Source organism: Rattus norvegicus, chromosome 8 (genome assembly GCF_036323735.1).
Source record: "Rattus norvegicus strain BN/NHsdMcwi chromosome 8, GRCr8, whole genome shotgun sequence".
NCBI classification, from domain to species: domain Eukaryota; kingdom Metazoa; phylum Chordata; class Mammalia; order Rodentia; family Muridae; genus Rattus; species Rattus norvegicus.
The window spans coordinates 59,734,763-59,762,283 of NC_086026.1; the positions used below are offsets into that span (position 1 = coordinate 59,734,763).

At 45.5% G+C, this 27,521-nt stretch overlaps 1 protein-coding gene across 2 annotated transcripts; it reads left to right on the forward strand.

The window, feature by feature from the left end:
• Window positions 1-3,876: 3,876 nt before the first annotated feature.
• Window positions 3,877-15,300, forward strand: Plet1 (placenta expressed transcript 1). Of its 2 annotated transcripts, none has more exons than NM_001014209.2 (4): window positions 3,877-4,099; window positions 8,462-8,660; window positions 10,837-10,892; window positions 14,411-15,300. In NM_001014209.2, exons 1-4 carry the CDS (start codon window positions 3,916-3,918, stop codon window positions 14,737-14,739), a joined length of 768 nt encoding a protein of 255 aa, NP_001014231.1. In that variant the 5' UTR covers window positions 3,877-3,915; the 3' UTR covers window positions 14,740-15,300. The 2 variants fall into 2 exon arrangements, with proteins under 2 accessions (NP_001014231.1, NP_001380796.1); NM_001393867.1 differs by having other exon boundaries at window positions 14,414-15,300.
• The last annotated feature ends 12,221 nt before the right edge of the window (window positions 15,301-27,521 follow it).

Sequence of the window (27,521 nt, forward strand, 5' to 3'; positions counted from 1 at the left end):
TTCTACTCCGTTGGTTGATCTGTGTGGCTGGACGTAGGTCATTACCGTCCTCTCCCACAGGAGCTTCTTAGCGAGTTTTAAAGACAGAAAGTGTGACTACTCAAACTGCACTGTTTCGTTCTCCCCAGACCACTTTGGCTGTTCTAGTTGCCATTTTCAGTATAGAAACCTTGCACCCCTCTTGTTGACTCTATTCAGGTGAGATCTGTTGTCCAATCTCAGTAGTTTTTTAAACAATTTATTATTAGAGGCTGGCCTAGTCAGTGCTCAATTGCTGTGACGAGACACCATGACCATGGCAACTCTTACAGTTTCAGGGGTCTAGTCTATTATCCTCACAGCAGGGAGCAAGGCTTCACAGAGGTGCCGGAGAGAAACTGGGAGTCCTACTTCTGGATTGGCAGGCAACAGGAAGGCACTGGGCCTGGTTTGAGCATCACAAGCCTCAAGCCTATCCACAGTGGCACACTTCCTCCAACAAGGCCACACCCCCTAATCCGGGTCAAGGAGCACCACTCCCTCACACCAAGCATTTAAATGTGTAAGACTGTGGGGCCATTCCTATTCAAACAACCGCAGGGACAGTCTGTGGTGGCTTGTGCCTTTAATCTCCCCACTCAGGAGGCAGAAACAAATAGATGTCTGGGAGCTCAAGACCAGACAGGGCTATAAAGTGAGATCCTACCTCAAAAATCAACTAATTTAATTTACTATTGGAATTTTAACTGCAGAACTTCTATTTGGTTCGCTTATGTTTTTAAAACAGTTCTGTCTGTTCACTATAACTCTTTATTTGATCAGACCCAATGTTATGTACCTTCCTTTAACTCTTTAGACACAATTCCTAAATACTTTAAATACCTTAATATATTATCTATTAAATTCAATAACTGGATTCATCAAGTACACTTTCTGCTTACTGATAAATTTATCCTTCTTTCTGGATCATATTTCTTTTCATAGGTATGTGTTGAAGTTTGGTTCATTTGCTTTTGTTTTTGTTCCAGTGCTGGGAATCAAACTTGAGGTCTTGTGTAAATTAGGCCCGCTTTCCTTCTATCAGTGAGCTATACTCCCAGCCCCATCTCCGAGCTCTCTGTGGAACTCTAAACTCTAGACCCCCCCACCCCCACCCCCGCAGCTGTTGTCTGTTATTCTTCCTGGCTCCTGAGTTTCTTGAATTGATTCCTTGAGACTGAATTCCTTAGCACGGGTGGCCCCTGAGTCTTCCTTTAGTTAACTTAGTTGTGGACTAGTGGACAGAAGAAATTCCCTTCAGTATTCTAAACAAGAATCCTCCCAGGCTTCGCTGAATGCTTCCCTCCCTCTATATTTGGGTTATGTCTTTCGTGGCCAGCCAGGCAGTTTTATGTCTCTAACCTTAGCCTCCTCTTCCTGTCTGTGAGAGTCTGTGTGTCAAAGGTGAGAGGGGTTTTCTCAGTGCTCGCTTTCCTAGTCTAACATGTAGAACCGTGCGCAGGCACACCCTAGCTTCCCAGGAATTGTTGCAGCATTCAAAACTCTTACGCTTTTTTCTTTTAATTCAATCTCTTGGCCCCACATGGAGTCAGTGCCTCATGACAATGCTTAAAATCCCCACTGTCTTTGACCAGCACCCTATCAATAAGACTGTCCATAGAGAAAGTTCTGAATCCAGTCAAATGGTTATAAGTTCTAAGAAGGCAATTTTACAAGCAGATTCCAGGAACGTCACACAGACCATTCCCAGAGACGTGGCTATTTCGGAAGACTCCACACCTTGACTGTCCGTCAGTTAGTTACTAGTCTCCTGGTCTCCACAGCTGCTGTAGTAGATTTGTCAGTTTCCGTGGCTGCCATGGAGATGAGGTTAGAGAGTGTGTCTAGACAAGCTACAATGCTATTGTTTCCAATACGTTTCCAATGACACTCAGCCACTCTTTTTCTTTAAATACGTTTCTAGATTATTTGAAAGCCTTTGGTTAATTTCTAAAGGTTTCTGAAAAGCAGATCTTGATCATTGTCGTGGATATTCCCATGGCTAATGTTGAACAGATTTTCCAGAGTTCCTCAACCCAAGACCCCATATTTCTCCTAAAGGGACACTTAAAAATATGACTGTGATTCAGCCCCTATAAATGCTTCAGCAGGTAAAGGGTGTTTGCCACCAAGCTTGATGACCTGAGTTCAAGTCCTAGAACCCACTTGGAGGAAGGAGAGAAGCAATTCCCATGAGTTCTCCTCTGACCTATACACACACACTCGGGGGTTTGAGGGTTGGGGCATACACAAATTAACTAAAAATTTTAAGAATTATTGCCTTGGTCCTATAGTATTTTCATTTCTTTTCTCTTTACTTCTCCTACTTCTCCCTCATCTCCTTCAGTGGATAAATTATAAAATTTTAGGAGGGGTTGGGATATTTAAAAAAAATACTTCCCAACTTTTCAAAATCATTTCCCTGTGCTCTGGCACTGTGGAGGGAAGTTTCAGGAACAATGGGGACTCAAATGTTTCTTTCCAAATAAATACATAAAACTGTAGGCACTGCAGATGTGTCTCCATTGGTAACGCCTGCCTAGCTTTCAGGAAGGCCTAGATTCAGTCCCCAGTGCTGTTTCAACTAGGTGTGATGGTACACCCTTGTAATCCCAAAAGCTGGGATGTTGATTGAAGCAGGAGGAACTTAGGTGGCAACGATGACTCAGTAGTGAAGAGCTCAAACTGCTCTTGTAGAGGACAGGAGATCCATTCTCAGAACCATGTCTTAAATGCCTATAACTCCAGTTCCAGGAGATCTGATGCCTCTGGCCTTCTAGGACAACTGCTCTCACATGCACAGACCGCACCCACTCACATGAACATGAAATCTTGAGTGTGGTTGTTCACACCTCTAATCCTAGCATTCAGGAAGCAGAGGCAGGCAGATCTCAGGGACTTAGAGGGAAGCCTGGTCTACATGGTGAGTTTCAGGCCAGCCAAGGCTACGTAGGAGAACCTGGCTCAAAAATTAAATGAATTAAAAATTCAAGGTTCTCCTCATGTACAGAGGACTCAAAGCAAGCCTGGAACACATGCAACCCTCTGTGTAAAGAATAAGTAAGTAGGGCCGGTGTCCAGGCTGTGACTGAAACATTTGCCACTAAACCTAACAGCTTGAGTTCAATCCTAATGGTCCATGTAACGGAAGGAAGGAAAGACTTCAGAAAGTTGTTCTCTGACCTCCCACTATACACCACACACACACACACACACACACACACACACACACACACACCACACACACACCACATACCACACATACACACACACAAACACACAATGTGTCCTGTGCAACCCCTCCCCATCTCCCTGACCACCACCACCACCCCCACTGCAGAAAATCAACAAATGTAATTTAAAAAAAATAGGTAAATAAATATCCAGTTTTTCCAGCCCTGGGCTAGTCGTGAGAGGAAGAAGAAACTAGAGGCACATCAGAAACAGCTATGCAATGTTCTGAGATAAAAAGGACACCCATGCCTGAGTTTCTGACAGAGAAAAACGGGCCTTCCAACCAGACCACCTACGTGGTAATTACTCAACTGTGGACTTCCACTTTCGGCATTTACCACTCCTCACCAGCCTTTCCCACTTCTTCAGATAGTAGGTGCTGAGACCGGGGGGCCTTGTCAGATCATTTGGCCAGTCCTCTTCTTGAGCAAAACTGGAATTGGTAGAGGATTGTTGGTCACAAAAGTGGAGGCTGGGTGATTCATCCCGAGTGATGTCTTGGGCCAAAGAAGGCAGTATTTTCAGGAGGGAGGGAGAAAGAGAGGGAGGGCGATTTGCATGCATGACCTCACCTAGAAGCTCCAGCCCTAGAGCATATAAACAGGAGCCTGTCACTCTTAGTCTTACTACTGCCAGGTCCTGCAACCCAAACAGACCGGAACCATGCCTGCACTCCGCACCTTGCTGCCACACCTGGGGCTGTTCCTGTGCCTGGCTCTGTGCTTTTCCCCTTCCTTCTCTCTCAGCAATAATGAGTCCTGCATACTTTACGATCAAGTCTACCCCTCTGACAACTTGATCAACGCTTCAGCTGAGGAGGTCTCTGGTGAGAATACAACCTACACAGGTGAGTCAAAGCCACTCGTTCACCTGCTCTTTGTTCTTCGTGGAGCGTTAACCAGGCCCTCCATTTGTGGGTGGACATGATGGAAAATGGGGAGCAGGGATTGATATGGGGAGCACAGTGGATCGGGCGGACTATTTCTATAGCTTCCTGTCCATAACTGAATCGAGGTGGTGTAAGCTGAGCCCCAGGCAGACCACACCCCGGCAAGATACGGCTGCATTAAGGGAACGTTATGTTATTTTTTTGAGGGAATTCATTGCAGTCTTTTCACATCCACTTGACAGAATGAGTGTACCCTGCAGGACAACAGGAAAGATGATTTGCCCTTAGTGTATGGGCAAAGCCACGTAAGCTAGAGGAAGACATCAGTAGCACACCTTATAAGTGAGGGGCCTGAAAGGCAGAGATGTTAAAGGACTTGCTGGGGACCCCTGCCAGCAAGGGGCAGAAGCTCTTTGAGTCCTGGTTGTTCAATCTTAATCCAATGTTTTTCTTAGAAGTATCTGGAAAGTATTTCATAACTTTCCCTTTTGGGATTCAACAAACCAACAAGTTAAAAACACGTTTGCTAATTAGTCAAACCTGTTAGTCAAGGAGTACACTTTCCTACCTAGCTTTATTTATTTATTCATTCAGTTTTTTTTTTAAAACTTCAGTTGATTTTTAATTTTTTTTTTTTACTATTTTAGTATGTGCACCCTTCTGGGGGGTGTGTGTGTGTGTGTGTGTGTGTGTGTGTACACTCGCACAGTCATGCGCATATCCTGGCACTCTTGAACAGGCCAGTGGTAGCTTTGTGGAGTTGTTTCTCTCCTTCCACAATCATGTGGGTCTGAGACTTGAACTCAGGTCACCAGGTTTTCACAGCAAGTGCTTTACTCACCAAGCCCTCTCATCGGCCCTGCCTCCTCCGCCGCCACCCCCTTGTTCCAGTCACAGAGTTGTGGAGACAGAGGAACTAGACGTACATCCACATTATAACGCTAACACGTGCTGGATTCTGCTCTAAGGGGAAAATGTTATCATTAACTTCCATTTTCCAGAGGAGAAAGAAAGTATACAGAAGGCAAATTTTTACTCAAGGTCACTAGAATGTAACAGAACTAATATTTGAGCCTCAGGAATGTAGTCAGAAGCCAGCGGCTTTCTTAGCTCCTGTGCCACCCTTCCTCTCAGTCTAAGCAAACTGTGCAGAGGTCACTATGGTGACTGCCACATGCGTGATCTGCAGGAGTCCTAGCCTGGAAAGTGAGCCATCGCACCATACCTCCCCACTCTGCTGCTCTCTCCAGTTTCCTGGCGACTGTCACTAAGCAAATGCTCCTGCTGTAACAGGACTATGTCCCATTCCCTGGGGAAGTGGGTCTTTTCATATCGGAGCAGGGAAGATAAGTCCGTAATTCAAGATGAACACTAGGTGAGTACGTGTATGAATCCATTACCGAAAGGGTGATTGCAGGCCCCTGATGTGAGATGGCAGGAGACAGACAGGCCTGCAGCTGAAACGGGAGAAAGAGAAGTCTACTGGGGAGAGATAAGATGAAGACCTGGGAGCCTTTCTGAAAGGAGGGAGGCCGGAAGGAGAAAACACAGGACAATGGGGGAAGGTGGGGGAAGGGCAACTCCACAGTGGTCCCAGAAGCTTGGAGAGAAAGAACTTAGCTTCCTGAGTGCCTAAGCTAGCTTTGCTCTTTATCAGATTCAATTTCAATCCAAGATGTGTTTGAGCTTTGAGGAAAATCTGACTTGTACTTTAAATTGAGGGTCAAACATCCTCTGTCCATGGAGGTGAGAAGAGGCAAATTCCACACCTACAGGCTTTACAAATACCTTTGTGGAGTGCTGAGGCCGGGACTCAGGCTTTCTGGAGACCCGGAGTCAGCCACCTTTCTTTGCTTTGGTTTGAAATCCTTTACCATTTCAGTGTAGTGTCAACGCTGGCAAATCACGTATAAACGGCTTGGCAGATCCTAGAAACAGTACAGATTAGCCAGCCTCTCAGAGGGCTCACTCCACCCCACCCTACCCCCCCCCCCACCTGTTAAGGAAAGAAGCCTGCAATATTTACACTGAGACACTGAAGAGTCAGCCTCTGCCCCATTGTGCACTTCCCCGGACAAGGATGTAATTTATTACTTCCTCAACTTTCCAGCTTCTAGAACAGCGAGTTCCATTGGATAAAGGATTTTTTTTTAAGTGCTAGAGACTGAACCCAAGGCTTCCAGCATGCTGGACAAATGCTCTACTACTAAGCTAGTGTCCACCCCAGCCCTGTCGGGGGGCGTTAGAATCAATGAAACCATAAAATATAATTAGGTATTCAATTCTCTAGAAAGGGTGTGAGTATTTCAAATGTGAGGAGGAAAGAGGCTAAGTTAGTCCAGAGGGAGTGTTGTGAGAAAGATTTGGTTGTGGAAGTGAGTATGTAATGAATGCTAACCTGGAAGGAAGGCTCCAGACAGGCACCCAGACATAAGCAAACGCCAGGCCCAGGTGTGGGACAGATAGGAACCAGGTGCAGAACAGCTGGGGGCGAGGGTGGGGGAGGTCGGAAACAGCAGCTGTCCGTAGAGTAGAAGGCAGACAGATGAGGAAGGCTGGACTCTTAGGTTCCTGAATGCGTGCTGGGTACTATCATTGATGTTGAAGAGACAGGAATGAGAAGGCAGGAGCGTTTAGATTCTCTAGGTGGACAGGTTTTATGAGGAAATCTGGTCTCACTGCTGAATGGTCAAGGCATCCAAGGGAGATTGAAGCCACAGATCCAGAGACCCCAAGTGGAAGGGAGGAAGGGAGGGAGGAAGGGAGGAAGGAAGGAAGGGAGGAAGAAAGGAAGGAAGGAAGGAAGGAAAGAAGAAAGGAAGGAAGGAAGGAAGGAAAGCTGAGTCCACCTGAAAGGGGAAGCTGAAAAGGAGACAACAGCTGGAGAGCCAAGAGGATCCCTGGCTATCTAGATGACTCCATTGTACATCACCTTCCTTCCGCCACACCACCATGCAGAGATGTAAGACAAAAGTCAGTTCCTCTCTGAGTGAGTCAGAACGTGTGGGATTCAGGTCAGCTGACCTTCCTGGCAGAGCAAACCAGGGCGAGGAAGCACAACGCACTGAAATTAGTAATAACAATCAGTTTATCTGATACGAACCACGGACGTTAGCGTCTTCTCTTCAGTGCTAACAGTACTGTGAGGGACAATGTGGTTTCCAGAAATACGGCAAGCACAAAGTGGGAACTTAAAAAAAAAAAAAAAAGCATAGCGGTCAGAGACGTAACTTAATAAGCAGACCGCTTGCCCGGCACATACAAGTTCAGGTTCAATGTTCTGCATTTTATAAACCAGGTGTGGTAGCATATACCTTCAAGGTCTGTACGCAAGACGGAGAATTGGGAGTTCAGGGTCATCCTCAGTTAATCTGATGAGATCCTGTTTCAAAACACACAAATTGTGTCCAGTGGCCGCTGAGCAAGAAGCCAGGATGTAGAGGTGACCTGTCTTGCTCCTAAGTACCAGAGCCAGGATGCAGATCCAGGACTGTCTGACCTGCTACGAGATCCACTGGCTTTGCTTTAGAAGGAGTTTCAGATGACTAAAGGGACCCAGTATTGAGGAATTTATTCATGCAGGCTCTGGGAGGGGAAAGAAAAATAGACACACTAAAATCTGCACGTGTTGAAACTAATAAAATGTCAGCAAGGTCCCCTGTAAGTGCAGGCAGGCTGGGTCATAGACCTCATCTGAGTAGAGAAAAACCCTAAGAGGTAATTTGGTCCTTAGATTAGGACCCTGTGGCTCAGACCTCAGTGTCTCATACCTAATCCAACCCCTGTCCTACCCAACCCCCTCCTTCAACAACCCAGAGGATGAGCATTTCTGGGGTCAGGAGCAGGCCTTTGGTTTTACTTAGCAACAGTCCTCCCTTGCATCTCTGGAGCACTTCCCAGGAGACCTCTGAACTCTTGGGGTGTCCACCTTTGAGGAGAGACTTAGCTCTTCACTACTAGGATCTCTTCCCCTGTAGCAAAACCAGGGCTAGAGGATGTTCGGGCTCGTAGCTGCTGTTCACTGGAGATTATTTGGAAAGAAAAAGCATAAAGATGCTTTATATTACACATTAAAATCACCAGTAGCCCAGGCGGGCTTCAAGCTTCCCTGTAGCTGAAGAGGACACTGGACTCACAGTCCTGCATCCCTCACCTGGAGTTACAGGCCTGGGACATCCTGGGTCCCCAGTCGGGAGCTCTGTCCTTTCTTTGACAGAAGTGGGAGCACACCATTCACTCTCCGCAGCTTCCCTTGCTCGCACACCACCGTGGTTTCCGCTTGGCTCACACTGACTGCTTCCTCGTATCCTTTCCTCCTAGTGACAGTCCCTGTGAACGATTCAGTCAGTGCTGTGATCCTGAAAGCTGAAAAAGACAACAAACCAGTGGGCACCTGGAGCGGAGCATACGAGAAGTGCAACAACAGCGTTGTCTACAACTTGACATCTCTAAACAACTCAGCCTTCCAGACAAACTGGACCGTTCCTAGTTCTGAGGACGTGACTAAAGTCAACCTGACGTAAGGACTGCTCTCCTGTCACTTTGGGCTTTGGAAAATTTATAACAGGTTTATATGGTTTTGCCTTAACCTAGGACTAAAACTAGACTGGGTGTGAGTGGAAAACCCTGCAGTGGCCCTTCACACACAAACACACGCACACACCACACACCACACACACACACACACATACCACACACCACACACACACACACATACCACACACACACATACACACACACCACATACACACACACCACACACACATACCACACACCACACACACACACACCACACACACACACACACCACACACACACACACACCACACACACACACCACACACACACACCATACACACACACCACACACACACATACACACACACACCACACACACACACACCACACACACACACACCACACACACACACACACACCACACACACACACATACACACACACACATACCCACACACACACACACACACACACACACACCCCAATGCTCTACATAATCAGGAAGAGTGAACACTTTCTTTCAAGTTGTCTGTATTCAAACTGAAGAATATTTTAAAAAAACAAAACAACTTTTGTTAGCATACAAAACAATAGACTCTCGTGACATTTTCATCTCCATGTCATTATGCTTTCCTCCTGCTCACCCGCGTTCCCTTTTCTTGCTGCTCGTTCCTTCAGTGATCTATCTTCCTGCAAATTGCCGCTCCTCCACCTTCACATACACACGCCATATATAATATATTAAGTATATTTAATATGTTATTAATAATAAATAATTATATCGCAATTAAACATATTGATTAACAATTATATTAATAGACTGAAAAATTAAATATATCACCACATATATAATTGGAATGAACAATTGAATATTTAGGTGTATATAACATTAGTGGATAATCATTTGCTAAACACACACTCATTTGGGAAACCGGTTGCTAAGAGACAACTGAGTAATTTCCTCCTGTCATAAAAAAATATGGATGCCCTAAGGTGTTGAGAAGAGGTCACCTAGAGGTTACCTGTATCCTTTCATAACAAATGTCTCTCACTCTGAGGACCTGATGTTGACTTTAGAAACCAAGTGTTGGGAAGAACTTTGTGCCCCAGAAAGGGCAACCCTGACAATCAGCTGGTCCGCTGTCAGCATCCTTGTCTCTGTGGGAGTTGGTGATGCTGTCAAGCCATTCTTCCCTCTCTTGCCACACTCTGGAACTAGCCAGGCTCCATCGGCTTTGGAGGAGGAACGATTGTGCCCCCAAAGTGATGAGAGAAAGCAGAATCCAGAGGGAGCTGCTTTTATCAGCCCTACCACGACAGCAGTTGTGACCACATTATGCTGGAGCACGTTCAGTCTGCAGGGACACAGCCATGACAATCTACATCATCATTACGTAGTGAAGTCCCACCTTCCGTGCAATCCACGTCCTCACATGCACACTCACTACGGTACACCATGTTTGTATACACTCATGCCCTTGGTCCGCAAAACTGATTCAAGGGGACGGGATGCAAGGAACACCACCACGGACGGCACTATGCTCAGCGGGGTATAAAAATGATGTCAAAGGTCTCTGCCCCTGGGATTCACTATGGTGAGGCTGGGGAACCCATCCCACACACGTGAGTACTGAGGTGAAATGCTTCCTTTGCTTTTCCTGAACACGTAGGTTCAGAAACAGTTCTGTTACACTCTCTCCGGCTTTCCTCTGCTTCTTCGTACACATCATGACTCTGGCTGACTCCTTAACTCATTACCTGAATATTCATCAAAATCTGTGAAGACCCTAAAAATGCTACGAACATGAAGCCGTTGACTGTTGGGTTCACTGCTATCTGCTCACACGAAGCTCAGCGACTGACATACAGATTCTGTCCTTTCGTTAGTGGCTCCCTGGCTGTATAGACAAGGGGCTAATATTCCACCAGGCTCGTTGGTTTAATAACAGAACAAGCTCTGAGGATAATTTAATGGGGATGGGCGATGGGAGAGCTGTTTGGAGTTAAGACCCGGAGGGGTTCTAGTCAATATGGACTAGATCGATAGTCAATGATCTGCTCTATTGTGCTCAGAAGAGATTGACAGGACGGGGTGATCCAGAAAGGCAAGCAAAGGAGTGGCTTGTGAGCTGCACAGACCAGGCCCTCACCGTGTCTCTTACTGATTTGTTCTCCAGGATCTTCATTGTCATCAACCGCACAGCTACAGTGTCATCTGTGAAACTGGAGCCAAGTGAGTTCTATTGCAAATCTCTGTAGATTTGGCGTCAGACTCAAGCAGTCTGGAAAGTTATTTTACTCACATATCAGTTGAGTTTCCCACCGTCCTGGAACCTATCTGAGATTTGTTTCATGTTGTGCGGAAAACAAAAACGCTGTCTAAGATTTGTGCCATTTTTCACAAATCCCATGATCCAAACGCCTGCTTCAACCAGGGGATGAGTTGGGGGGAGGAGGATATCTCCGTTCAGTTCCAGATAGGCATCAATATGAAAAGTCAACCTTATTCTCGTTTTCCACACAACGTGAAACCCCCTCACACAAGGCCTTCACATGGTCAACTTTAACCAATCAGTTTTTAAGGGAATTATGGGGGCGGGGAAGGGGGAGACGGAGGCCACTAGCTACACAAAAAGAGTTGGTATCAAAGAAATATCATTATCATTAGTGCTTGTGAGATTGTTTCTATTTTTGTTTTTCTTTTGGAAAGAGTGGCTTGACCCTAGCACCTTGGCACAAGCTAAAAACGTGCACATCCCTAGGCTGCATCATGACTTCTTCATGAGTTTTTTTTTTTAATTTTCTTTGTCTTTGTCTGTCTGTCTCTGTCTCTCTGTCTCTCTGTCTGTCTCTGTCTCTCTCTTTCTCTGTGTGTGTGTGCGTGTCTGCGCATGTGCATGTGTGTTCACAGATCTGCATATGTCTGCGTTTGTGAAGGCCATTGGACAACTCACCTTGTTCTATGAGACAGGGTCTCTCCCTGGCCTGTGACTCAACCAATAGGATGGTGATTTCAGGGATCTTCCTTCTTGGTCTTCCTGGTGCTGTGATGACAAAAGCATGTACCTCTACACCTAGAATTTTCACGGGGGGGGGGGGGTTGGGGAGCTCAAACTCAGATCCTCAAGCTCATGTGAAAGAACTTTACAGACTAAGCCATCACCACAGACCTTCCACAAGTTTCTAATCGCCTCAGCTAACTGTGGTCACCAGCAGGAGTTTTCACCATCTTTCCCCAGGGCACAGACCCCAGGCCCACACTTTCTCTGGGCTCCATATCCTTCTCTCTATCCCCCCCCCTTTTTTTTTCTTATTTCTGGGTAAGACACCAAAGCATTCAAAACTGGAATTCAGAAAGGATGGTTTACTGGCCTAACAACACAGAGAAAATCCACAGCAGAGTGAGGTCTGAGATTCTTCATTTTACCCGTTTGTCTGCTTTTTCTTAGAATTACATTAAAACTAAAGAGATAATGTTAAGGCAGTTTTTATTGTAAGATTCAGCCAAGAGCATGTGTGAAGACTTGGATTCATATCTTCAGCATTGGGGGCTGAGGGGGGTGGGAGTAGAGACCCAAACAAGAACCATTAGTCTCTCCCAATGTCCAAATCCCTAGCCTTCCTCGAGAGCCATAGAGCACTAAAAGACACACAGCGTGCTGCTGGGTTTTCCTGTAAGTCATTTACTACAAAATGCACAGATGGAATAATTATTTCCAACAGCACATTTTAAAGTACTCATGCCTGATCAAACTATTACATAACAGTGTTTCCTGTTGGAGGTTTTCCCTCCATGAGGTTATTATTTTCCTCAAGGACATTTTTGAGAAAAACACTTGCAGAAATTCTAATAGAGCAGGAAGTATGTATTTCTAATCAGGACCCCTTGGCTCTATCCCAATAAAATAGAGGTTAAAAAAATCAGAAGAAAGGGCTGGAGAGATGGCTCAGTGGTTTAGAGTGTGATCTGCTCTTCCAGAGGTCCTGAGTTCAATTCCCAGCAACCACATGGTGGCTCACAACCATCTGTAATGGGATCTGATGCCTTCTTCTGGCGTGCATGAAGACAGCTACAGTGTACTCACATACATAAAATAAACACATTTTTTTAAAAAATCAGGAGAAAGGCCAAGAGTGGTGGCACACCTATGTTCCCAGCAGTTAGAGGCTAAGGCCAGGTCACAATTTTAATGCCAACATGGGATACCCAGAGAAAGCCTCTGTCTCAAACAAAACAAAATAGTGAAAGGAAAGAGGGAAACATGGCTGTGCTCTGCTCTCCAGATTCATGGAATGCCAGAACGACACTTGTCCTGGAGAAATGCTAGAGAGAGAAGGCATGGTCTCGACCACGAGGGCTTCCTCCAGCGAGGCAAAAGGATGCCTGGTCCTATGGCATTTTCCTTCTACCTCTTATAACCAAGTTTTAAAGAGGAAGAAAATGTGCATGTGTGTGCCTCTGTGTGTGTGTGTGTGTGTGTGTGTGTGTGTGTGTGTGTGTGTGTGTGTGTGTGTACACACTTGAGAAGAACAAAGGAAAACATTCTGTGCCTTCAACTATGGCTCTCCTTCTTGTGACTAAAGATACAAGTTCTCACTGAACCTAGAGCTTCCTTTTTTTTTCAGCAAGCCCCAGCTATTCTCCTGTCTCTGCCCTTACCCCCAAGTGTTGCTCTACCCAGATCTGGGGTTATAGGCCCCACTCCCAGCTGAAGGCGAGACACCCTTGAAGTGTCTGTGTTCCAAACTCCATGTTTTCTGGCATCAGACAAGTCCCTAAGTGAAGAGCTGGCTCCCTTTGCTTCTCTAAGATCACTGCTGAGCACCAGCACGTAGCCAGAACCTACCTGAGAAACAGTCAGTGACCTGCAAGCCAGAGAAACAAGGTCAAGGATTCAGACAGGGCACCTGCCACTAAGTAAGGCAGAGGTCACTATTCTTGGTTCTGCATGATACTGACTTCTCTCAAGTCCTTGGAATTAGCAAGAAAATTAGAAAAGTGTACTACCTTGGTTCATATTTGCACTACAGGTAAAAGAGTTATCAAGATAGTTGAGGGCAGACTACTTACCTAATAACAGACTCATATGTTTTATAAACTCTTTGGGTCTTTTCTTCTTCTCAACAGACTATATAGGGGCTGGAAGGATGGCTCAGCACAACAGTTAAGAACATATAGTTGCTCCCCCAGAGAACCCAGGTTCAATACCCAGCACCCAAGTGGGCCTCACAATGATCTAAAATCCCAACTGTAGGGAGTCTGATGCACTCTTCTAGCCCCTGAGGGTACTGCATGTAGGTTAATACACATACAGCCAGGCAGGGAAATGCTTAATATGCATTTTAAAAACAAATAATCAAAATAAAATGAAGGAGAAAAGATGGTGGAGACCTTAAGGACAGAGGCTTAGCTACTTTTTTTTGCTTGACAATCTGAACCTTTTAGCTGTCTACAGCTCTCTTCCCTGTGGGCACCGGAGAAGTGTTGATTGATGTTTGCTCTGGCTTTACTGTCTTAAAAAGACTATCATTATTGTGTGTGTGTGTGTGTGTACGTATGCAACTGGTGTGTGAAGGTCAGAGGTCAACATCTTGAGGTCAGTTCTCTTCTTCCACCTTTATGTGATATTGAAATCAATGACAAGTGGTCTTTACCAGCTGAGCCATCTTGCCAGTCTTTAGCCTCTTTCTCTAGTGCCCACCTTCAAACAAAGGCTTGATAAAATTGTTTGATTTTTGTTTCTCCCCCAGAAGAAACTTCAAGCTTGGCCTCTACTCCTGAGAGCCAGACCTCAGCCATGACTACAGCCATGACCTCAGCCATGACTACAGCCAAGACTACAGCCGTGGCCACAAACAGTAGCACAGACGTGACCTCAGACAATAGCACCGCCGTGACCACAGCCAATAGCACCGCCGTGACCACAGCCAATAGCACAGCCGTGACCACAGCCAAGACCACAACCATGACCACAGCCACGACCACAGCCAAAAGCCTGGCCATCCGTACTCTCTGCAGCCCCCTGGCAGGCGCCCTCCATATCCTGCTTGTTTTTCTCATTAGTAAACTCCTCTTCTGAAGGAAACTGGGGGAAACAAATCTCCAACCTCCAGGGCATCCTCCCGAGCTCAAACATACATGAATGAAGGTTTCATGTCCTCAGTCTGCAACTCCACCACCTCGGACCACAGACCTGAGACACTAGTGCGTTTGAGGGACACAAACATTTGCCTGGATCTTTCAGGCCACAAATTCTGCTTTTTGTAAATACTTAGTCCATCCTGCTTGTAACCTGAAGTTCTGACTCTCAGGTTAACATGTTAACAGCCAATCTGAACTTGCGTTTCTTGCCAAAGTATTCCCATGAGCCTCCTGGGTTTGGGGGTGGGGAGGGGAATATCCTTCATTCAAGCTGATTTCAGATTTCTGGCCAAACCTACTCAGGTTACAAAGGACTTATGTGACTGAAGGAAAAAGAGAAATGAGTGATAGTCCTGTGGCTACTAGCACATTCCCACCATGCCCAGACCAGTCAGTAGGTTTCAAAGAGAGAAAATATATGAAAACTATGCCTCAGAAGTCAATGACAGGACACATGACTTTTTTTTCCTAAGTCAAATAAATGGTATATTGAACAAGAGTACTGAACGTGCTAAATTGAAAGATAACCCTCAGTGAGTGATAAAATAGTGTTACCTAACTTTGGTTTTAGAACTATGAATGAGATTGTGTGTGTGTGTGTGTGTGTGTGTGTGTGTGTGTGTGTGTGTGTGTGTGTGTGTGTTCAAGGATAGATACAGGGCTAATTTATCTTAGTTTTGTTTTGTCCAGTCCAAGCTGGTCATTTCTTCCTTGATGATAATTTCCACTAAGAAATGGGCCAAAAAAACCCCAAATACTTGTAATATTTATAGTATACCGTGAAACCAAAAAAAAAGTTACTTCCAACAATAAGCCTGTAATAAGAAATAAAAGTTTTCCTTCAATAATTCCTTTTTCTATACCATCCAGACCACTACCCAGGGGTAGCACCACCCGCATCAGTCGTTAATCAAGAAAATGTTCCTCAGTTTAAGTTCTCTTTTCCCGATGACCCTGGCCTGTGTCAAGCTGACAAAAGTCTAACCAGCACACAAAGTGCTAGTTCCCTCCTAACATCAGTCTCTTCTGTGTGCTGATTCTGTTCACTGCTTTCGTGTGTGCCTCGTGGGCAAGTCTTACCAAAACGTGCTACTCTGAAAGTTGCCTGGTTATTCTGTCCACTTCTGAAGATAAGAAGTCTGAGGGGTCAGAGAACTTCCAAAACCAGCCCTAACCACAGTGCTTAGTACCTGGGCACAGCAGTCCTCCCTTGACCCCAGCCCTCAGGAGGCTGGGGACAGGACTACTGGGAAGCTTGGGGACAGTCTGGTCTCTGAGGAAGTTTGAAGCTGGTCAGGGTTACATAGCAAGACCCTGTCAGGAGGGAAGGAGGGAGGCAGGAAAGGAGAGAGAGGCCACAGAGATGGTGAGGGGCAGGGCAGGAACGCAGACCTGCTCCAAAGACTTGGTTTCCCACATGTTCACAAGGTTTTGAGTTGGCCCTGCCCCATAGCCAGCCAAAATAGGAGCTGGCCTCTGCTTCCCGTAGGGTAGACTGATGGCAGTGTCCCTCATGGCAGATACAGTTACTACAGAGTCAACTGGAGCCCTGACCCCGATACCTCTCAGTGTACGTCTTTGAATTTCTGGCAGTTTATTGTTTTTCTGAATGGAGACTGCCATGTCTTTCATGATCTTTGGTCATTTTCTTTTTTTTTTTTTTTCAGAGCTGAGGACCGAACCCAGGGCAAGCGCTCTACCACTGAGCTAAATCCCCAACCTCTTTGGTCATTTTCAACCCAGATTTCTTTGTTCTTTCAGCTCCTTCTCTGTCTCCTGGAACTCCAGCTATAAGTATGTCAGTCCGTCTGTATCCCACAGACCGTTCTTTCTTTTTTCTTTTCTTTTTTTTTCCTGCTCCTCAAACTAGATCTTTTCAACTGACCTGTCTTCAAGCTCACCAGTTATCCTGCCTTCTCAAGTCTGCATGTGAACTTTGGAATTTTTCTTATCTTATTAGAATATATATATATATATATATATGTGTGTGTGTGTATATATATATATATGTGTGTGTGTATATATATGTATATATATATGTTTATGTATGTGTATGTGTGTATATATATATATGTGTGTGTATGTGTATGTGTATGTGTGTATATATATGTGTATGTATATGTGTGTATATATATGTGTATGTATGTGTATGTGTGTATGTATGTGTGTGTATATATATATTTTTTAACCTGTTACACTTTTCAGCTCCAAAAGTTCTATCCGGCATCTTGCTATAATCTCTCTCTGCTCACCACTGGTTTGTGTTCAGAAACAATCACCTGGCTTCAGTTCTTTGTCACTGTTTCCTTTGAGCACAGTTAAGATGTTGACATCAAGTCTTTGCCTCTTAGGCCCAACGGCTGGACTTCCGTGGGAACAATGTCTGCATTGATTTTTTTTTCCCATTTATAAATTTTTGTTGAAAACTGGGTGTTCTGAACATTACAGTGTCTTGACTCCTGAAAACCTGATTCAGTTGTCCAACTGCTGTTGTTGAACCGCTGGTGATTGTAGCTGCAGACTGCATTGCCTTGGAGATTTTGTTAGATACCAAAATTTAGCACTTTTGCTGAAAGCTGTTTTTTGTGTTTGTTTGTTGGTTCTCTGTTGTTGCTAATAGACTGCAGAATTTAAAAAGTTCTGACTGATGCTGTCATCTTAATGGTTGGTGTGCTGGAGAGACCAGTACTTGGAACCTCTTGTTCCTTGGTTTCTCTTGTATCACCAGGTGCTTCCTGGTGACCGTGCCAGTCCCTGAACAAGTATAGACCTAAGCACTGAACACGAATCATCTCATTCGATCCTTCACCAAGCCGGGGGTGGAGATTCACCTCGAGGTTCCCAGCACTCCAGAGGCTAAAACGAGAGGATTGCCATAAACTTGAGGCCAGTGTAGGCTACATGAAACACCCTGGTCGTCAGTGCAATACCTTGTCTCAAAACAAACAAACAAAAATGAGAGGAGAGAGAGACAGAGACAGAGACAGACAGAGACAGACAGAGAGACAGAGAGACAGAGACAGACAGAGACAGACAGAGAGAGAATAGTCAGTCAGCAAGAAAACAGGGAAGCTGGCTTTTAAAGATATTCTATCTCACTTCGGAGCCTGCCTCTTAATCAAGACACCTTGGGATTCCTCAATAACTCTTCAATTACTAGGGGCTCCCCCACCCAGGAAAAAGAAGCTCACCAGGTCATAGGATGAGCAGGTGTCCCCTGCTGACACACAGCTCTATTCTCTGGCACTCTTTCTCCCAGGACCCACTGCTTGGTACCATCTCCAAAATAAACACTGGTGAATCCTGACCCAGCAAGCCAGGAGCAGTTTCGTATTTACCTTTCGTGGCGCACCCTGTCTTCCTGTCAAGTTCAATGTGAAAATTGTGACGAATACTGACTTTGTCACCGGGTGCAGTCCTGGCAAAATAATGCTCTGAACATTCTTAGATGCAAAGAAATCTAGGTGGAATACAGCCAGGCAGCTGACCAAGAAAATGGGATTAGGAAATCTGAGTCAACAGGCCTGACCTTCTGATAAGTAGGAGGGCGATCATAGACAAACGGCTGTGCCATCTCCTGCCTTGGTTCCCTATCTGTTAAACAATGCTCAACCCTTGTGTCTCAGCTCTCTTCCAGGTCTCACCTTGGGGTTCTCTCTCACAGCCAATCCTGATTTTTTAAAGAAATAAAGAAATAAATCTTTTTTTTCAATTTTTATTTTATGTGTATAAGTGTTTGTCTGTACAAATGTATGTGCACCATATGCACACGTGGTACCTATACAAGTTAGGAAAATGCCAGATCCCTTGGAACTGAAATCATGAATAGTTGTGAACCACAATGTGTATGATAAGGACAGGACCCTGGATCCTCTGCAAGATCAACGAATGCTCTTAACTACTGAGGGATTTCTCTCTGTTAAGGCCTCGCTAACTGTTGGCTGTCTAGGTGGCCATTTTGTGCTGTTACTAGGAAACGTTCTCATCCCAAGTTGATTGCATATTCTGTTATGTTCTGTACTTTGCTGTTCTTGGAAACCAATCACAATAGAAGTCAGGTAGAACTGCTTTGCATGGTTTGCCACAATAAGCTTGGATCCAAACCAACTGCCAGATAGTACTTCCTGTACCTGCGTATGAACTTTTGTGGTTGGACCCCAAAAGGACGCCAACATAAGAGAGACACCTGCACCAATATAAGAAGTCATTCGAAATAAGGGTTTCATTTTGAGTAGGGGTTGAGTAAAGTTTTAGTTGCCAAGACCTCTCTAGGAGGTTCCTCTCTAGGCACTGACATCCTCTTTGGCAGAGACATGTACATGGGTAACTGACATCCTGGTTGGCAAATTAAGACATAAATGTTAGGCGAGGCAAAGCTACTATGGTTGAACACCCCAACCAATCAGAACAGGATAAATGTGCAACAAAGGCATGTTCCTAAGGAAATCCCTATTCCTAAATCCTGATTGGTAGAATAACTTGGCACAGATGTTTGTACACTGTAGTCTTAAAAGCCCTACAGGATCTTGACTCATAGTCAAAGTTCAGCTCCCAAGTCTGACTTTATCCCTGATTGATCAGTCTTGGGGTTTGCTTTCAGTAAACCAGCCCTGGTTGACTGAGATTGGTGTCCAAGCGGTTTGTACGGTGATTCCCAGACCCAAACACTCAGTCCTAGTTTTAAAAATCTCGTCAGGGAAGATAACTAGGTGTTACCTTATGGCACACGTGACTGACTAACCAGGGCTACCAGGAGCACTCTTGCCAAGAGCATGCTGCCAGGAGCACTGCTTTAGACTGTGAAGCAGAGCCCAGGCTGGGAGGAAAGCAGTGTTACACAAGAGGCGTCACCCATGGACTCAGGAGGCAGACCTGAAGCAGTCCAGGATCTAGGGAACCGCCATGCCTGGTTGCTCTAGGACGTGGTTCACAAGCAGCAAGCACGGTAGGCAGCAGAGTTCTGGAAAGCAGGGGCAGCTTCAGCAACAGAGTCCTGGTTTCTTATTTGCACTCGCTCTTCAGATTCTCATTCGTTGGCCAGTGACAGCTTGCAAATGCACGCTCACAGAAGTGAGGAAGCCCAGGGGTAGCACCTTGGTCCCAGGAAGAAGACAAGACAGTTGTCATTCGCTGTTCAACCTTGTTTTCCCACAAGAGTGCTTTGCTTATAGATTTGTGCTTTCTAAAAATCAATAGTTTCAGTCATTGGGAGCAAAAGCATCTACCCCCCATAAAGGATGTGATCCTTCTCTCTGAGAAAGAAAAGAGACCAATGCCTTCCAAACCCAGTTACTTCCAAGATCTTCATAAAGAGCCCCAAACCAGGTTGACGGACCAGTTATTATGTCAATAATTGAAAGCAGATAGAAAACCTAGAATTGTGGATTATTAACCCTTAATTTTTTTTCATCTAACCAAGTGCTAAGATTACAGTGCACCACCATATTAGGCTACTTTTAAAGTAAATGTTTAAAATACTAGTAATTAAGGGAAAATCTGCTCTTTTGCAATATGGGTAGCATGCTTTTTTCATAGATTTATTTATTTATTTATTTTATGTATATGAGTGTTCTATCTGCATGTACACCTACCTGTGTGCCAGAAGAAGGCATCGGGTCCTATTGGTTGTGAGCCAACATGTGGTTGCTGGGAATTGAACTCAAGACCTCTGGAAGAGCAGGCAGTGCTCCTAACTCTGAACCATCTCTCCAGTCCCAATGTATGGTAGCATGTTACGTGGTTAAATAAAACCTTTTGAAGGCTCATGCCCGGGTCTGGTCTCATTTGCTTCTTATCAGCTGTGGGACCTTGTAGAAGTGACTTAATTTCTGTGTGACTTGGCTTTGTTGTATAAAGACCACAGTGACCATCTGATAGACTTCTGTGAAGGGAAAGTGAATTTGTACACACAAAACGCCTGAGACAGTGCTAGCACCAAGGGTACACCATCCAAATATTGCTGTTTGATGCCTAAAACAATGTCAGAATAAATACTGACAGACAAGACAACCAAGCATTGCAAACAATGTAGCTATGCACAAAATGGAGTCTAGAACAAGGGCTGAAATTATAAGAAAGTAGCTACTGCAGGATGTTGTGCCTTTGTCCCTTCCCCCAGCCCCAGCTTTACCTCTGTGTCCCCATTTCTCGGCAGAACGCCTCCCAGTTCTCTGAGTCAGTTCCCAGCTCCATCCTTTTATAGAGAATTCAAAGAAGGGATAATGGGGAAGGAAGATTAAATTGTTCTACATATTTAAGGGCTCATGTGGGAACAGGGGCCCAAGGGAAAAGAGCCAAAGCAGACTTTGGGCTGGGTATTTTGGAAACTGAGGCACAGAGATCAGGGTCATTGAAGAAGTCCTGGGACTTCCCAGAGGCCACTCGGGGTTACAGACTGCATCACCCTTGATGCCCTTTGAGGGGTACAAATGAAAGTGAACATTCTTTGACTTCTGATTGCTGGACTATTTTTCCATGGCTATAATTCAGTAAATCTAGCACATGTGCACATCCTATACTGATTTTATGTCCATCCATACCAATAGGTATAATGTGAGTATATATATCTACTCTTGATAGAAGTGGGAAATAAGTTAATATATGCAAAATCTCCATATTCATTTCTGTTTATACACATAACTCATGCAAAAACAACTATGGGTGGAAGCTGGAGTCCAACAAAACCTAAGGCCTTTCGAGGAAATAAAATATTCATGAAGTACATATTTAAACAACTTGGAAAGTTTTTAAGGAGTCATTCTAACTGTTGTCCTTAGAAAGTGTGCATGTACGTGTGTGTGTGTGCATGTGCATGTGCAAGCATCCACATATGTGTGTGCAAGCTCACTCATGTTTCAAGCAAAAGACACCCAAGGTCAGCTTTGGTTCTTTGCTTATGGGGTGACCTTCAGCACAATTCTGGACACGGCGAGGTGAGGTGGTGCACTGTAATTCCGAAAGTTGGGAGGGAGAGGCAGGAGGCTCAGGACCTCAAAGCTACAGGAGACCCTGTCTCAAAAGAAGAGATTCTTACACTGCTTGAGCCTCAGATTTGTCAGCGAAGTGGAGATGAGTACTACCCTAAAGTCATGAAGTGATTAACTGAAGTATAGCAAATATACTGTGGGAGCAGGGACACAACACTCATTCGCAAGCCATGGTGCCAAATCCTGAACTGTGCAACCATAGGAGCAGCATAGTCTCGAGTGGTAATGGACTCCTAGAGCCTACAGCTTGGTTTCCTTTTCTTTTCCTTTACATTGTATGTAGTCCGTGTATGCAAGGTGGTAGGGAATCCTTGGCAGGCGTATGGTGGTCAAAGGACAGCTCAAAGAAGTCCATTCTTTCCTACAACCATTTGGGTCCCACCGTGTGTGTGTGTGTGTGTGTGTGTGTGTGTGTGTGTGTGTGTGTGTGTGTGTGTAAGCATGTTTGCATGTGTGTGGGCACATGTGAGCATACACATCGGTGCAGGTGCCTGTGGAGGCCCAAGGCTGAAGATATCAGGGATCATCCCTGACTGCTCTTACTGAGGTATTAGCCACTAAGGCAAGGTTTCACAATCAAACTAAAGCTTACCGATATTGCTAGTCCCAGCTTGCTCTGGGGATAGAGCCCATTCCAGATGGGCCACCATGCCCACCTAGTACATGGAATCTGGAATCTGAAAGCCATCCCTCAAGCTTGTCTAGAAAGCACTCTAATGAGCCGCTCCACCCTAAATTTCTCTTTCAAGAATGGAAGCTTGGGCTGGAGGGATGGCTCAGTGGTTACTTGCACCGACTGCTCTTCCAGAGAACAGGGGTGGGGGGTGTATCTTGGCACCCACATAAATACATGCAGGCTGATACTCACACACATACAAGTAGAGAAGCTGGAGCTCCTGCCTTCACACTAGTATTAGAGAATCCGTAAGCGAAGGAGTCAAACCCTTCTTTGCTGACAAAGCACACCGCCTTCAGCTCAGCATTCCACAAGACTCCCTGCTTTCTCTAGGCCAGAAATAGAGATCATCCCGGGCTCACTCTGAAGCAAGCCTACGAGGACAGCTGGAGGAGGACAGGTTGCCATCACTGCTGCTGACGCCTTTCCCCGGAATCCCTCTGTAAGAGGAGTGGGGGCTGCTCAGGCCAGTGTGGGCGTGATGAGGGCTGTGAAGGAGGAGAGACTGAAAACTCCACATTGGTAGTGAAGGACAGAGGTCTGACTCAGAATGGAAATGGAAAACTTCTAGGAAGGTAAAGTGAGAGGGACAAACAGGTTGGAAGGGAATCTTTCTTCGGGGCTGCTCTCTGAACTACAGAAAAAGTATCAAAGTACTCAATGCTCCAAACGGTTCTCAACCATCTACCAAGCCAGGGTCAGGCAAGCTCTCAGAGATAGCGGGTGCGTTCATTGTTCAGTGAGTGAGTGTAGTCAGGCTCTGTGTCTGTGGGTTCCACAACCATGGATTCCACCAAGTACTACTCGACAATACCTTGGAGGAGGGGCTGCATCAGTTTTGAACATATACAGGCTCACTAAACAAAACAGTGTAACAGGTACTCACCAAGACTTCTGTGTTAGGTATTACAAGCCTACAGATGACTTAAAGTCTGTGCGAGGGTATTTACAGGCTCTACGAAGTTTTGGGCTGTGGCTGAGCCATACAGACTTTGGGAGGCAGAGTGGAATTTGTATTATATTCCACAAGTAAGGGGGTGCTTCCTGGGTGCAACATGGGGGAGAGAACAAGCTGTGAATCGCACAAGTGGATGTGTGAGCACCAGAGGAGCAAGTCGGATCCTCTGGAGCTGGAGTTACAGGCATTTGTTAGGCTGTACAAGGGTGCTGGAGAGCAAGCTCCAGTCCTCTGGAAGAGAGGGGTCTCTCCAGTCTCTAGGTCACTCTTTTAGAAAGGTCCTCTTCAGAAAGGAGTGTGAAGGAGAAACAAGTGAAAGCAGACTAAGAGGCAACGTCAGAATATAAGAAAGAAAGGATGGCAGCTGGTTTGGTTGTTTTTTCTTGTTTCTGAAATAGGACCTCACTGTGTGACCCTGACTTCCCTGAAACTTGGTGTGTAAATGAGTCTGGCCTTGTCCTGCCATTCATGGCAGGCATCACCATACCTGCCGTGGTGGCAGTTTTGACTAGGGTAATGGCATCAGAAAGCTAGCACTAGACAATAAACACACATGCATTTGGGAGGTGGAGCTCACAGGACTCTGACAGGTGATACAGAAGTAAGAAGGTAGCATATGTGTGTGGGGTGGGGGATGTCAAGGACAATGCCCAGCTTTCTGACATGAAGAAAAGACTGGATGGATGGTGGTGGTGTTGGAAGACTGGCAAACAAGGAGAAATTAGAGCCCTGTGTTGGGGAAGGCTAAGACTGACACATCTGTGAGATAGCCATCTATAGTTCTGTGTTCAGATAAAAACAATAGGTAAAAAAGAAAGAAAAGAAGGAAGGGAGGGAGGGAGGCAGGGAGGGAGGGAGGAAGAGAAAAAGGAAAGAAGGAAGGAAGAAAGGAAGAAAGGAAAGAAAACAGTCTCTCCCATTTCTCCCAGTTGTTCTTACAATACTCTTATTTAAAATACCTTGAGAAATAAAAAGGAGCTTGCAATGTTGGTTCATGCTTATTATCATACTGATCTTCCCAGGGAGAGATCAAAGGACTGAATGAAGATGAACTTGGGCATAATAAATGAGAACTGTGTCTCTATGAACAAGCCTAGGATGCCAGCTCTTTTTTTTTTTTAAGATTTATTCATTTATTATATATAAGTACACTGTAGCTATCCTCAGACACACCAGAAGAGGGCATCGGATCTCTTTATAGATGGTTGTGAGCCACCATGTGGTTGCTGAGAATTGAACTCAGGACCTTTGGAAGAGTAGTCGGGTGCTCTTAACCGCTGAGCCATCTCTCCAGCCCAGGATGCCAGCTCTTAACACGTGTGTACATAAAACATTTAAGGCCGGAGAAACCTGGCCTTTCACTCCTCTGACAGTGTTCCTGTGCACAGGCCTCTTGCCCACACCCCTCTGTTGCTGACCGTCCTCTCCACAGCTACGTGGAGACTTTAACTCTGAAACATTTCCCAAAACTGTACTGCAGCAGAATCGTACTATAAAGTGAGACTAACAGTGAGGGAAGCTAGAAATATCTAATATTACAGCAGCCAACTGAGTATGATCTGTTTCCCATCTTTAAGGTACTTTTGGTTTCAAGAAGAACTTAAAAATCTAGGAGTTTGAAAGTCTAATCAACTGTGTACGAGCGGCCGCCGGTATACCACTGATCAATACCCATCTGCTTTTGTTTGTTTGGCTGCTTGAGACAGGGTTTCTTTCACTAAAGATCTGCCTGGCTCTGCTTCCCAAGTGCTGGGATCTGAGGCATGTGCCACCGTGCATGCTCCATTTGGCCATTTTTATAACTCATTGGTGGTTGCCACAAAACAATACAAGTGACGGGTAAGCTTATTCATTGTGCTCACGAGATGAGTTAACAAGCCAGGCAGGGTGGCTCATACCTGTAGCCTCGGTGCTCAAGGAGGAACGCCATGAGTTTTGGACCACTCTGGAATACACAGTAAGACTCTGTCTCAAAAAGGGGGAGAGGGGTGGGATGGGAGAAGCATAAATAAATAGCTCAGTCTAGAAGGCACTTGCTTCACAAGCATGAAGACCCATCCCAGAACCCACATAGAAAAGAGTCAGGGGGTTGGGGATTTAGCTCAGTGGTAGAGCGCTTGCCTAGCAATCGCAAGGCCCTGGGTTCGGTTCCCAGCTCCGAAAAAAAGAAAAGAGTCAGGCGTGGTGGCATGCATCTGTAATTCTTGCAAATCCCCGGGGCTCACAGGCCTAGCCTACTTGACAAGCCCCAGTCAGAGAGAGACCTTTTCTCAGAAAATACACTTGAGGTTGTCTTCTGCCTCCACAAGTGTCCTTGCCCTTGTGTGTGCATGTGTGCACGCACACATCCTCAAACGAAAATCCAACCTAAGATATAGTGATTACTTTTTCCCAATTTGTCCCCTAGAGCTTTTGGTGTTTTTGTTTTATTTTGTTATGTTTTGCCATCCTCGCCACCCCCACCCAGGTTTCTTTGTGTGGTCCAGGCTATCCTTGAGACAGGCTGGCCTCAGATTTACAGACAACTGCCTGCCTTGTCCTCCCAAATGCTGGGGTTAAAGGTGTGGGCCACCATGCTCAGCCTTAGAATCATTTATTCTCAAGAACTGTGCTTTCAAGAACTTTCTGTTTCAAACCGCCACAATTCCTTCTGTAAACAGCCACTACCAATGAGACGACTTACGAGGGGAATCGTGTTTTCCTCCCCTTCCAACTTCACTCCTAGTTATCTCTGTGTGAGAGTCTGCCCACTAGCAACGCATGTGCGATCCCTTCCTCTTGAGTACAGGTTAGACCTAACAATCTGCTTCTAAAGAACAGGATACAGAAACAGCTATGAGATACACGCAATGGCAACTCTGACTTTTCAACAGAGCCTCCCTTGTTCACTCTGAGGAAGCAGCCATCATGATAGGAAACGCTTCGAAAGAGGGAGAGCCTGAGGTCTAAGTTCAACCATCCTGAGGAGTTGGGTTCAGCCATCCACTGGCTGAGTGAACAGGGACGTAGATCCTTCCTGGTCAGGCCATGGATGGAACCCTGAACCACAAGTCACAAGCTAACCATCCCTGACTTGCTGGCCCACCGAAACTGAGATAACAGCACTGTGCTGCGTTGAGTCATGGGTAAGCTATGTTATTTGTTATGCAACAGTGGATAACTAACATGCTGGCCCAACAGGCTGCTTACAAGGGTAAAATAATACAAAGCACCTAGGCCAGGTACAGTCACCTGCCTGCACTCCCAACACCCGGGAGTGGAGGTTATGCCCGGTATTCAAGGTCATTCTTGACTACACGGGGAAGCCCAGTCATTTCTAAAACTTTATTTTTGAAACGAGGTCTTAAAACCAGGAAAATGCCTGGCGCCACAGAAAGCACTTCACAGTGCAGGCTCGGTGCTCTTCCCATCTGTATCCCCTGCCGCCGCCACAGTGGTGACACCTACAGCTTCACGGCTAGATTCCTGCCGTCACTTTGCCCGTCACTTTGCGCAGCTTTCTTCCCTTCCCTGTCCTCTGGCTATCTTTTTAAAATATAATAGTGAAACAAAATCTTCAACAACTTCCTATCCCTGGAAGGAAATAGAGTAAGTTTCTACTCAAAGCCCTGCAGGCTGCCCTGCCTGTCCTGTTAGCTTACTTCCCATGATGCTCTCACATGCCACCACTCTGTTAAAATTAACCTCGCAGTAGCTCACGTGTGTCTCGCGTCCTCACCTTAGCAACTCTGCTAACCAACACTTATGCTTTTGCTGTTCCTTGCCTCTCCTCTCCTGGATTCTAGACACCACCTCCTAACACCCACACTAAGTAGCAGCGAGGACTCTCATTTCCCTAAGCTTTCCCAGACCCTATCACCCTACGGTAACCTTTCTTCTCTAAATTAATAACGTTCACTCATTCGGCATTTAAAACCGTCTGATACAGGGACCAGGGGATCCTGGAACCAGTGGAAGAAAAAGACAGATTCCTGAGCATAGACCTCTACTCTACCTTTACATGCACGCCATGGCATATGTGCCCCTAAAACTGAATAAATGTGAAATAAATTATTATGGTTGTGTTAAAAAAATTTTAATCCTTGTAACAAAAGCAGCAG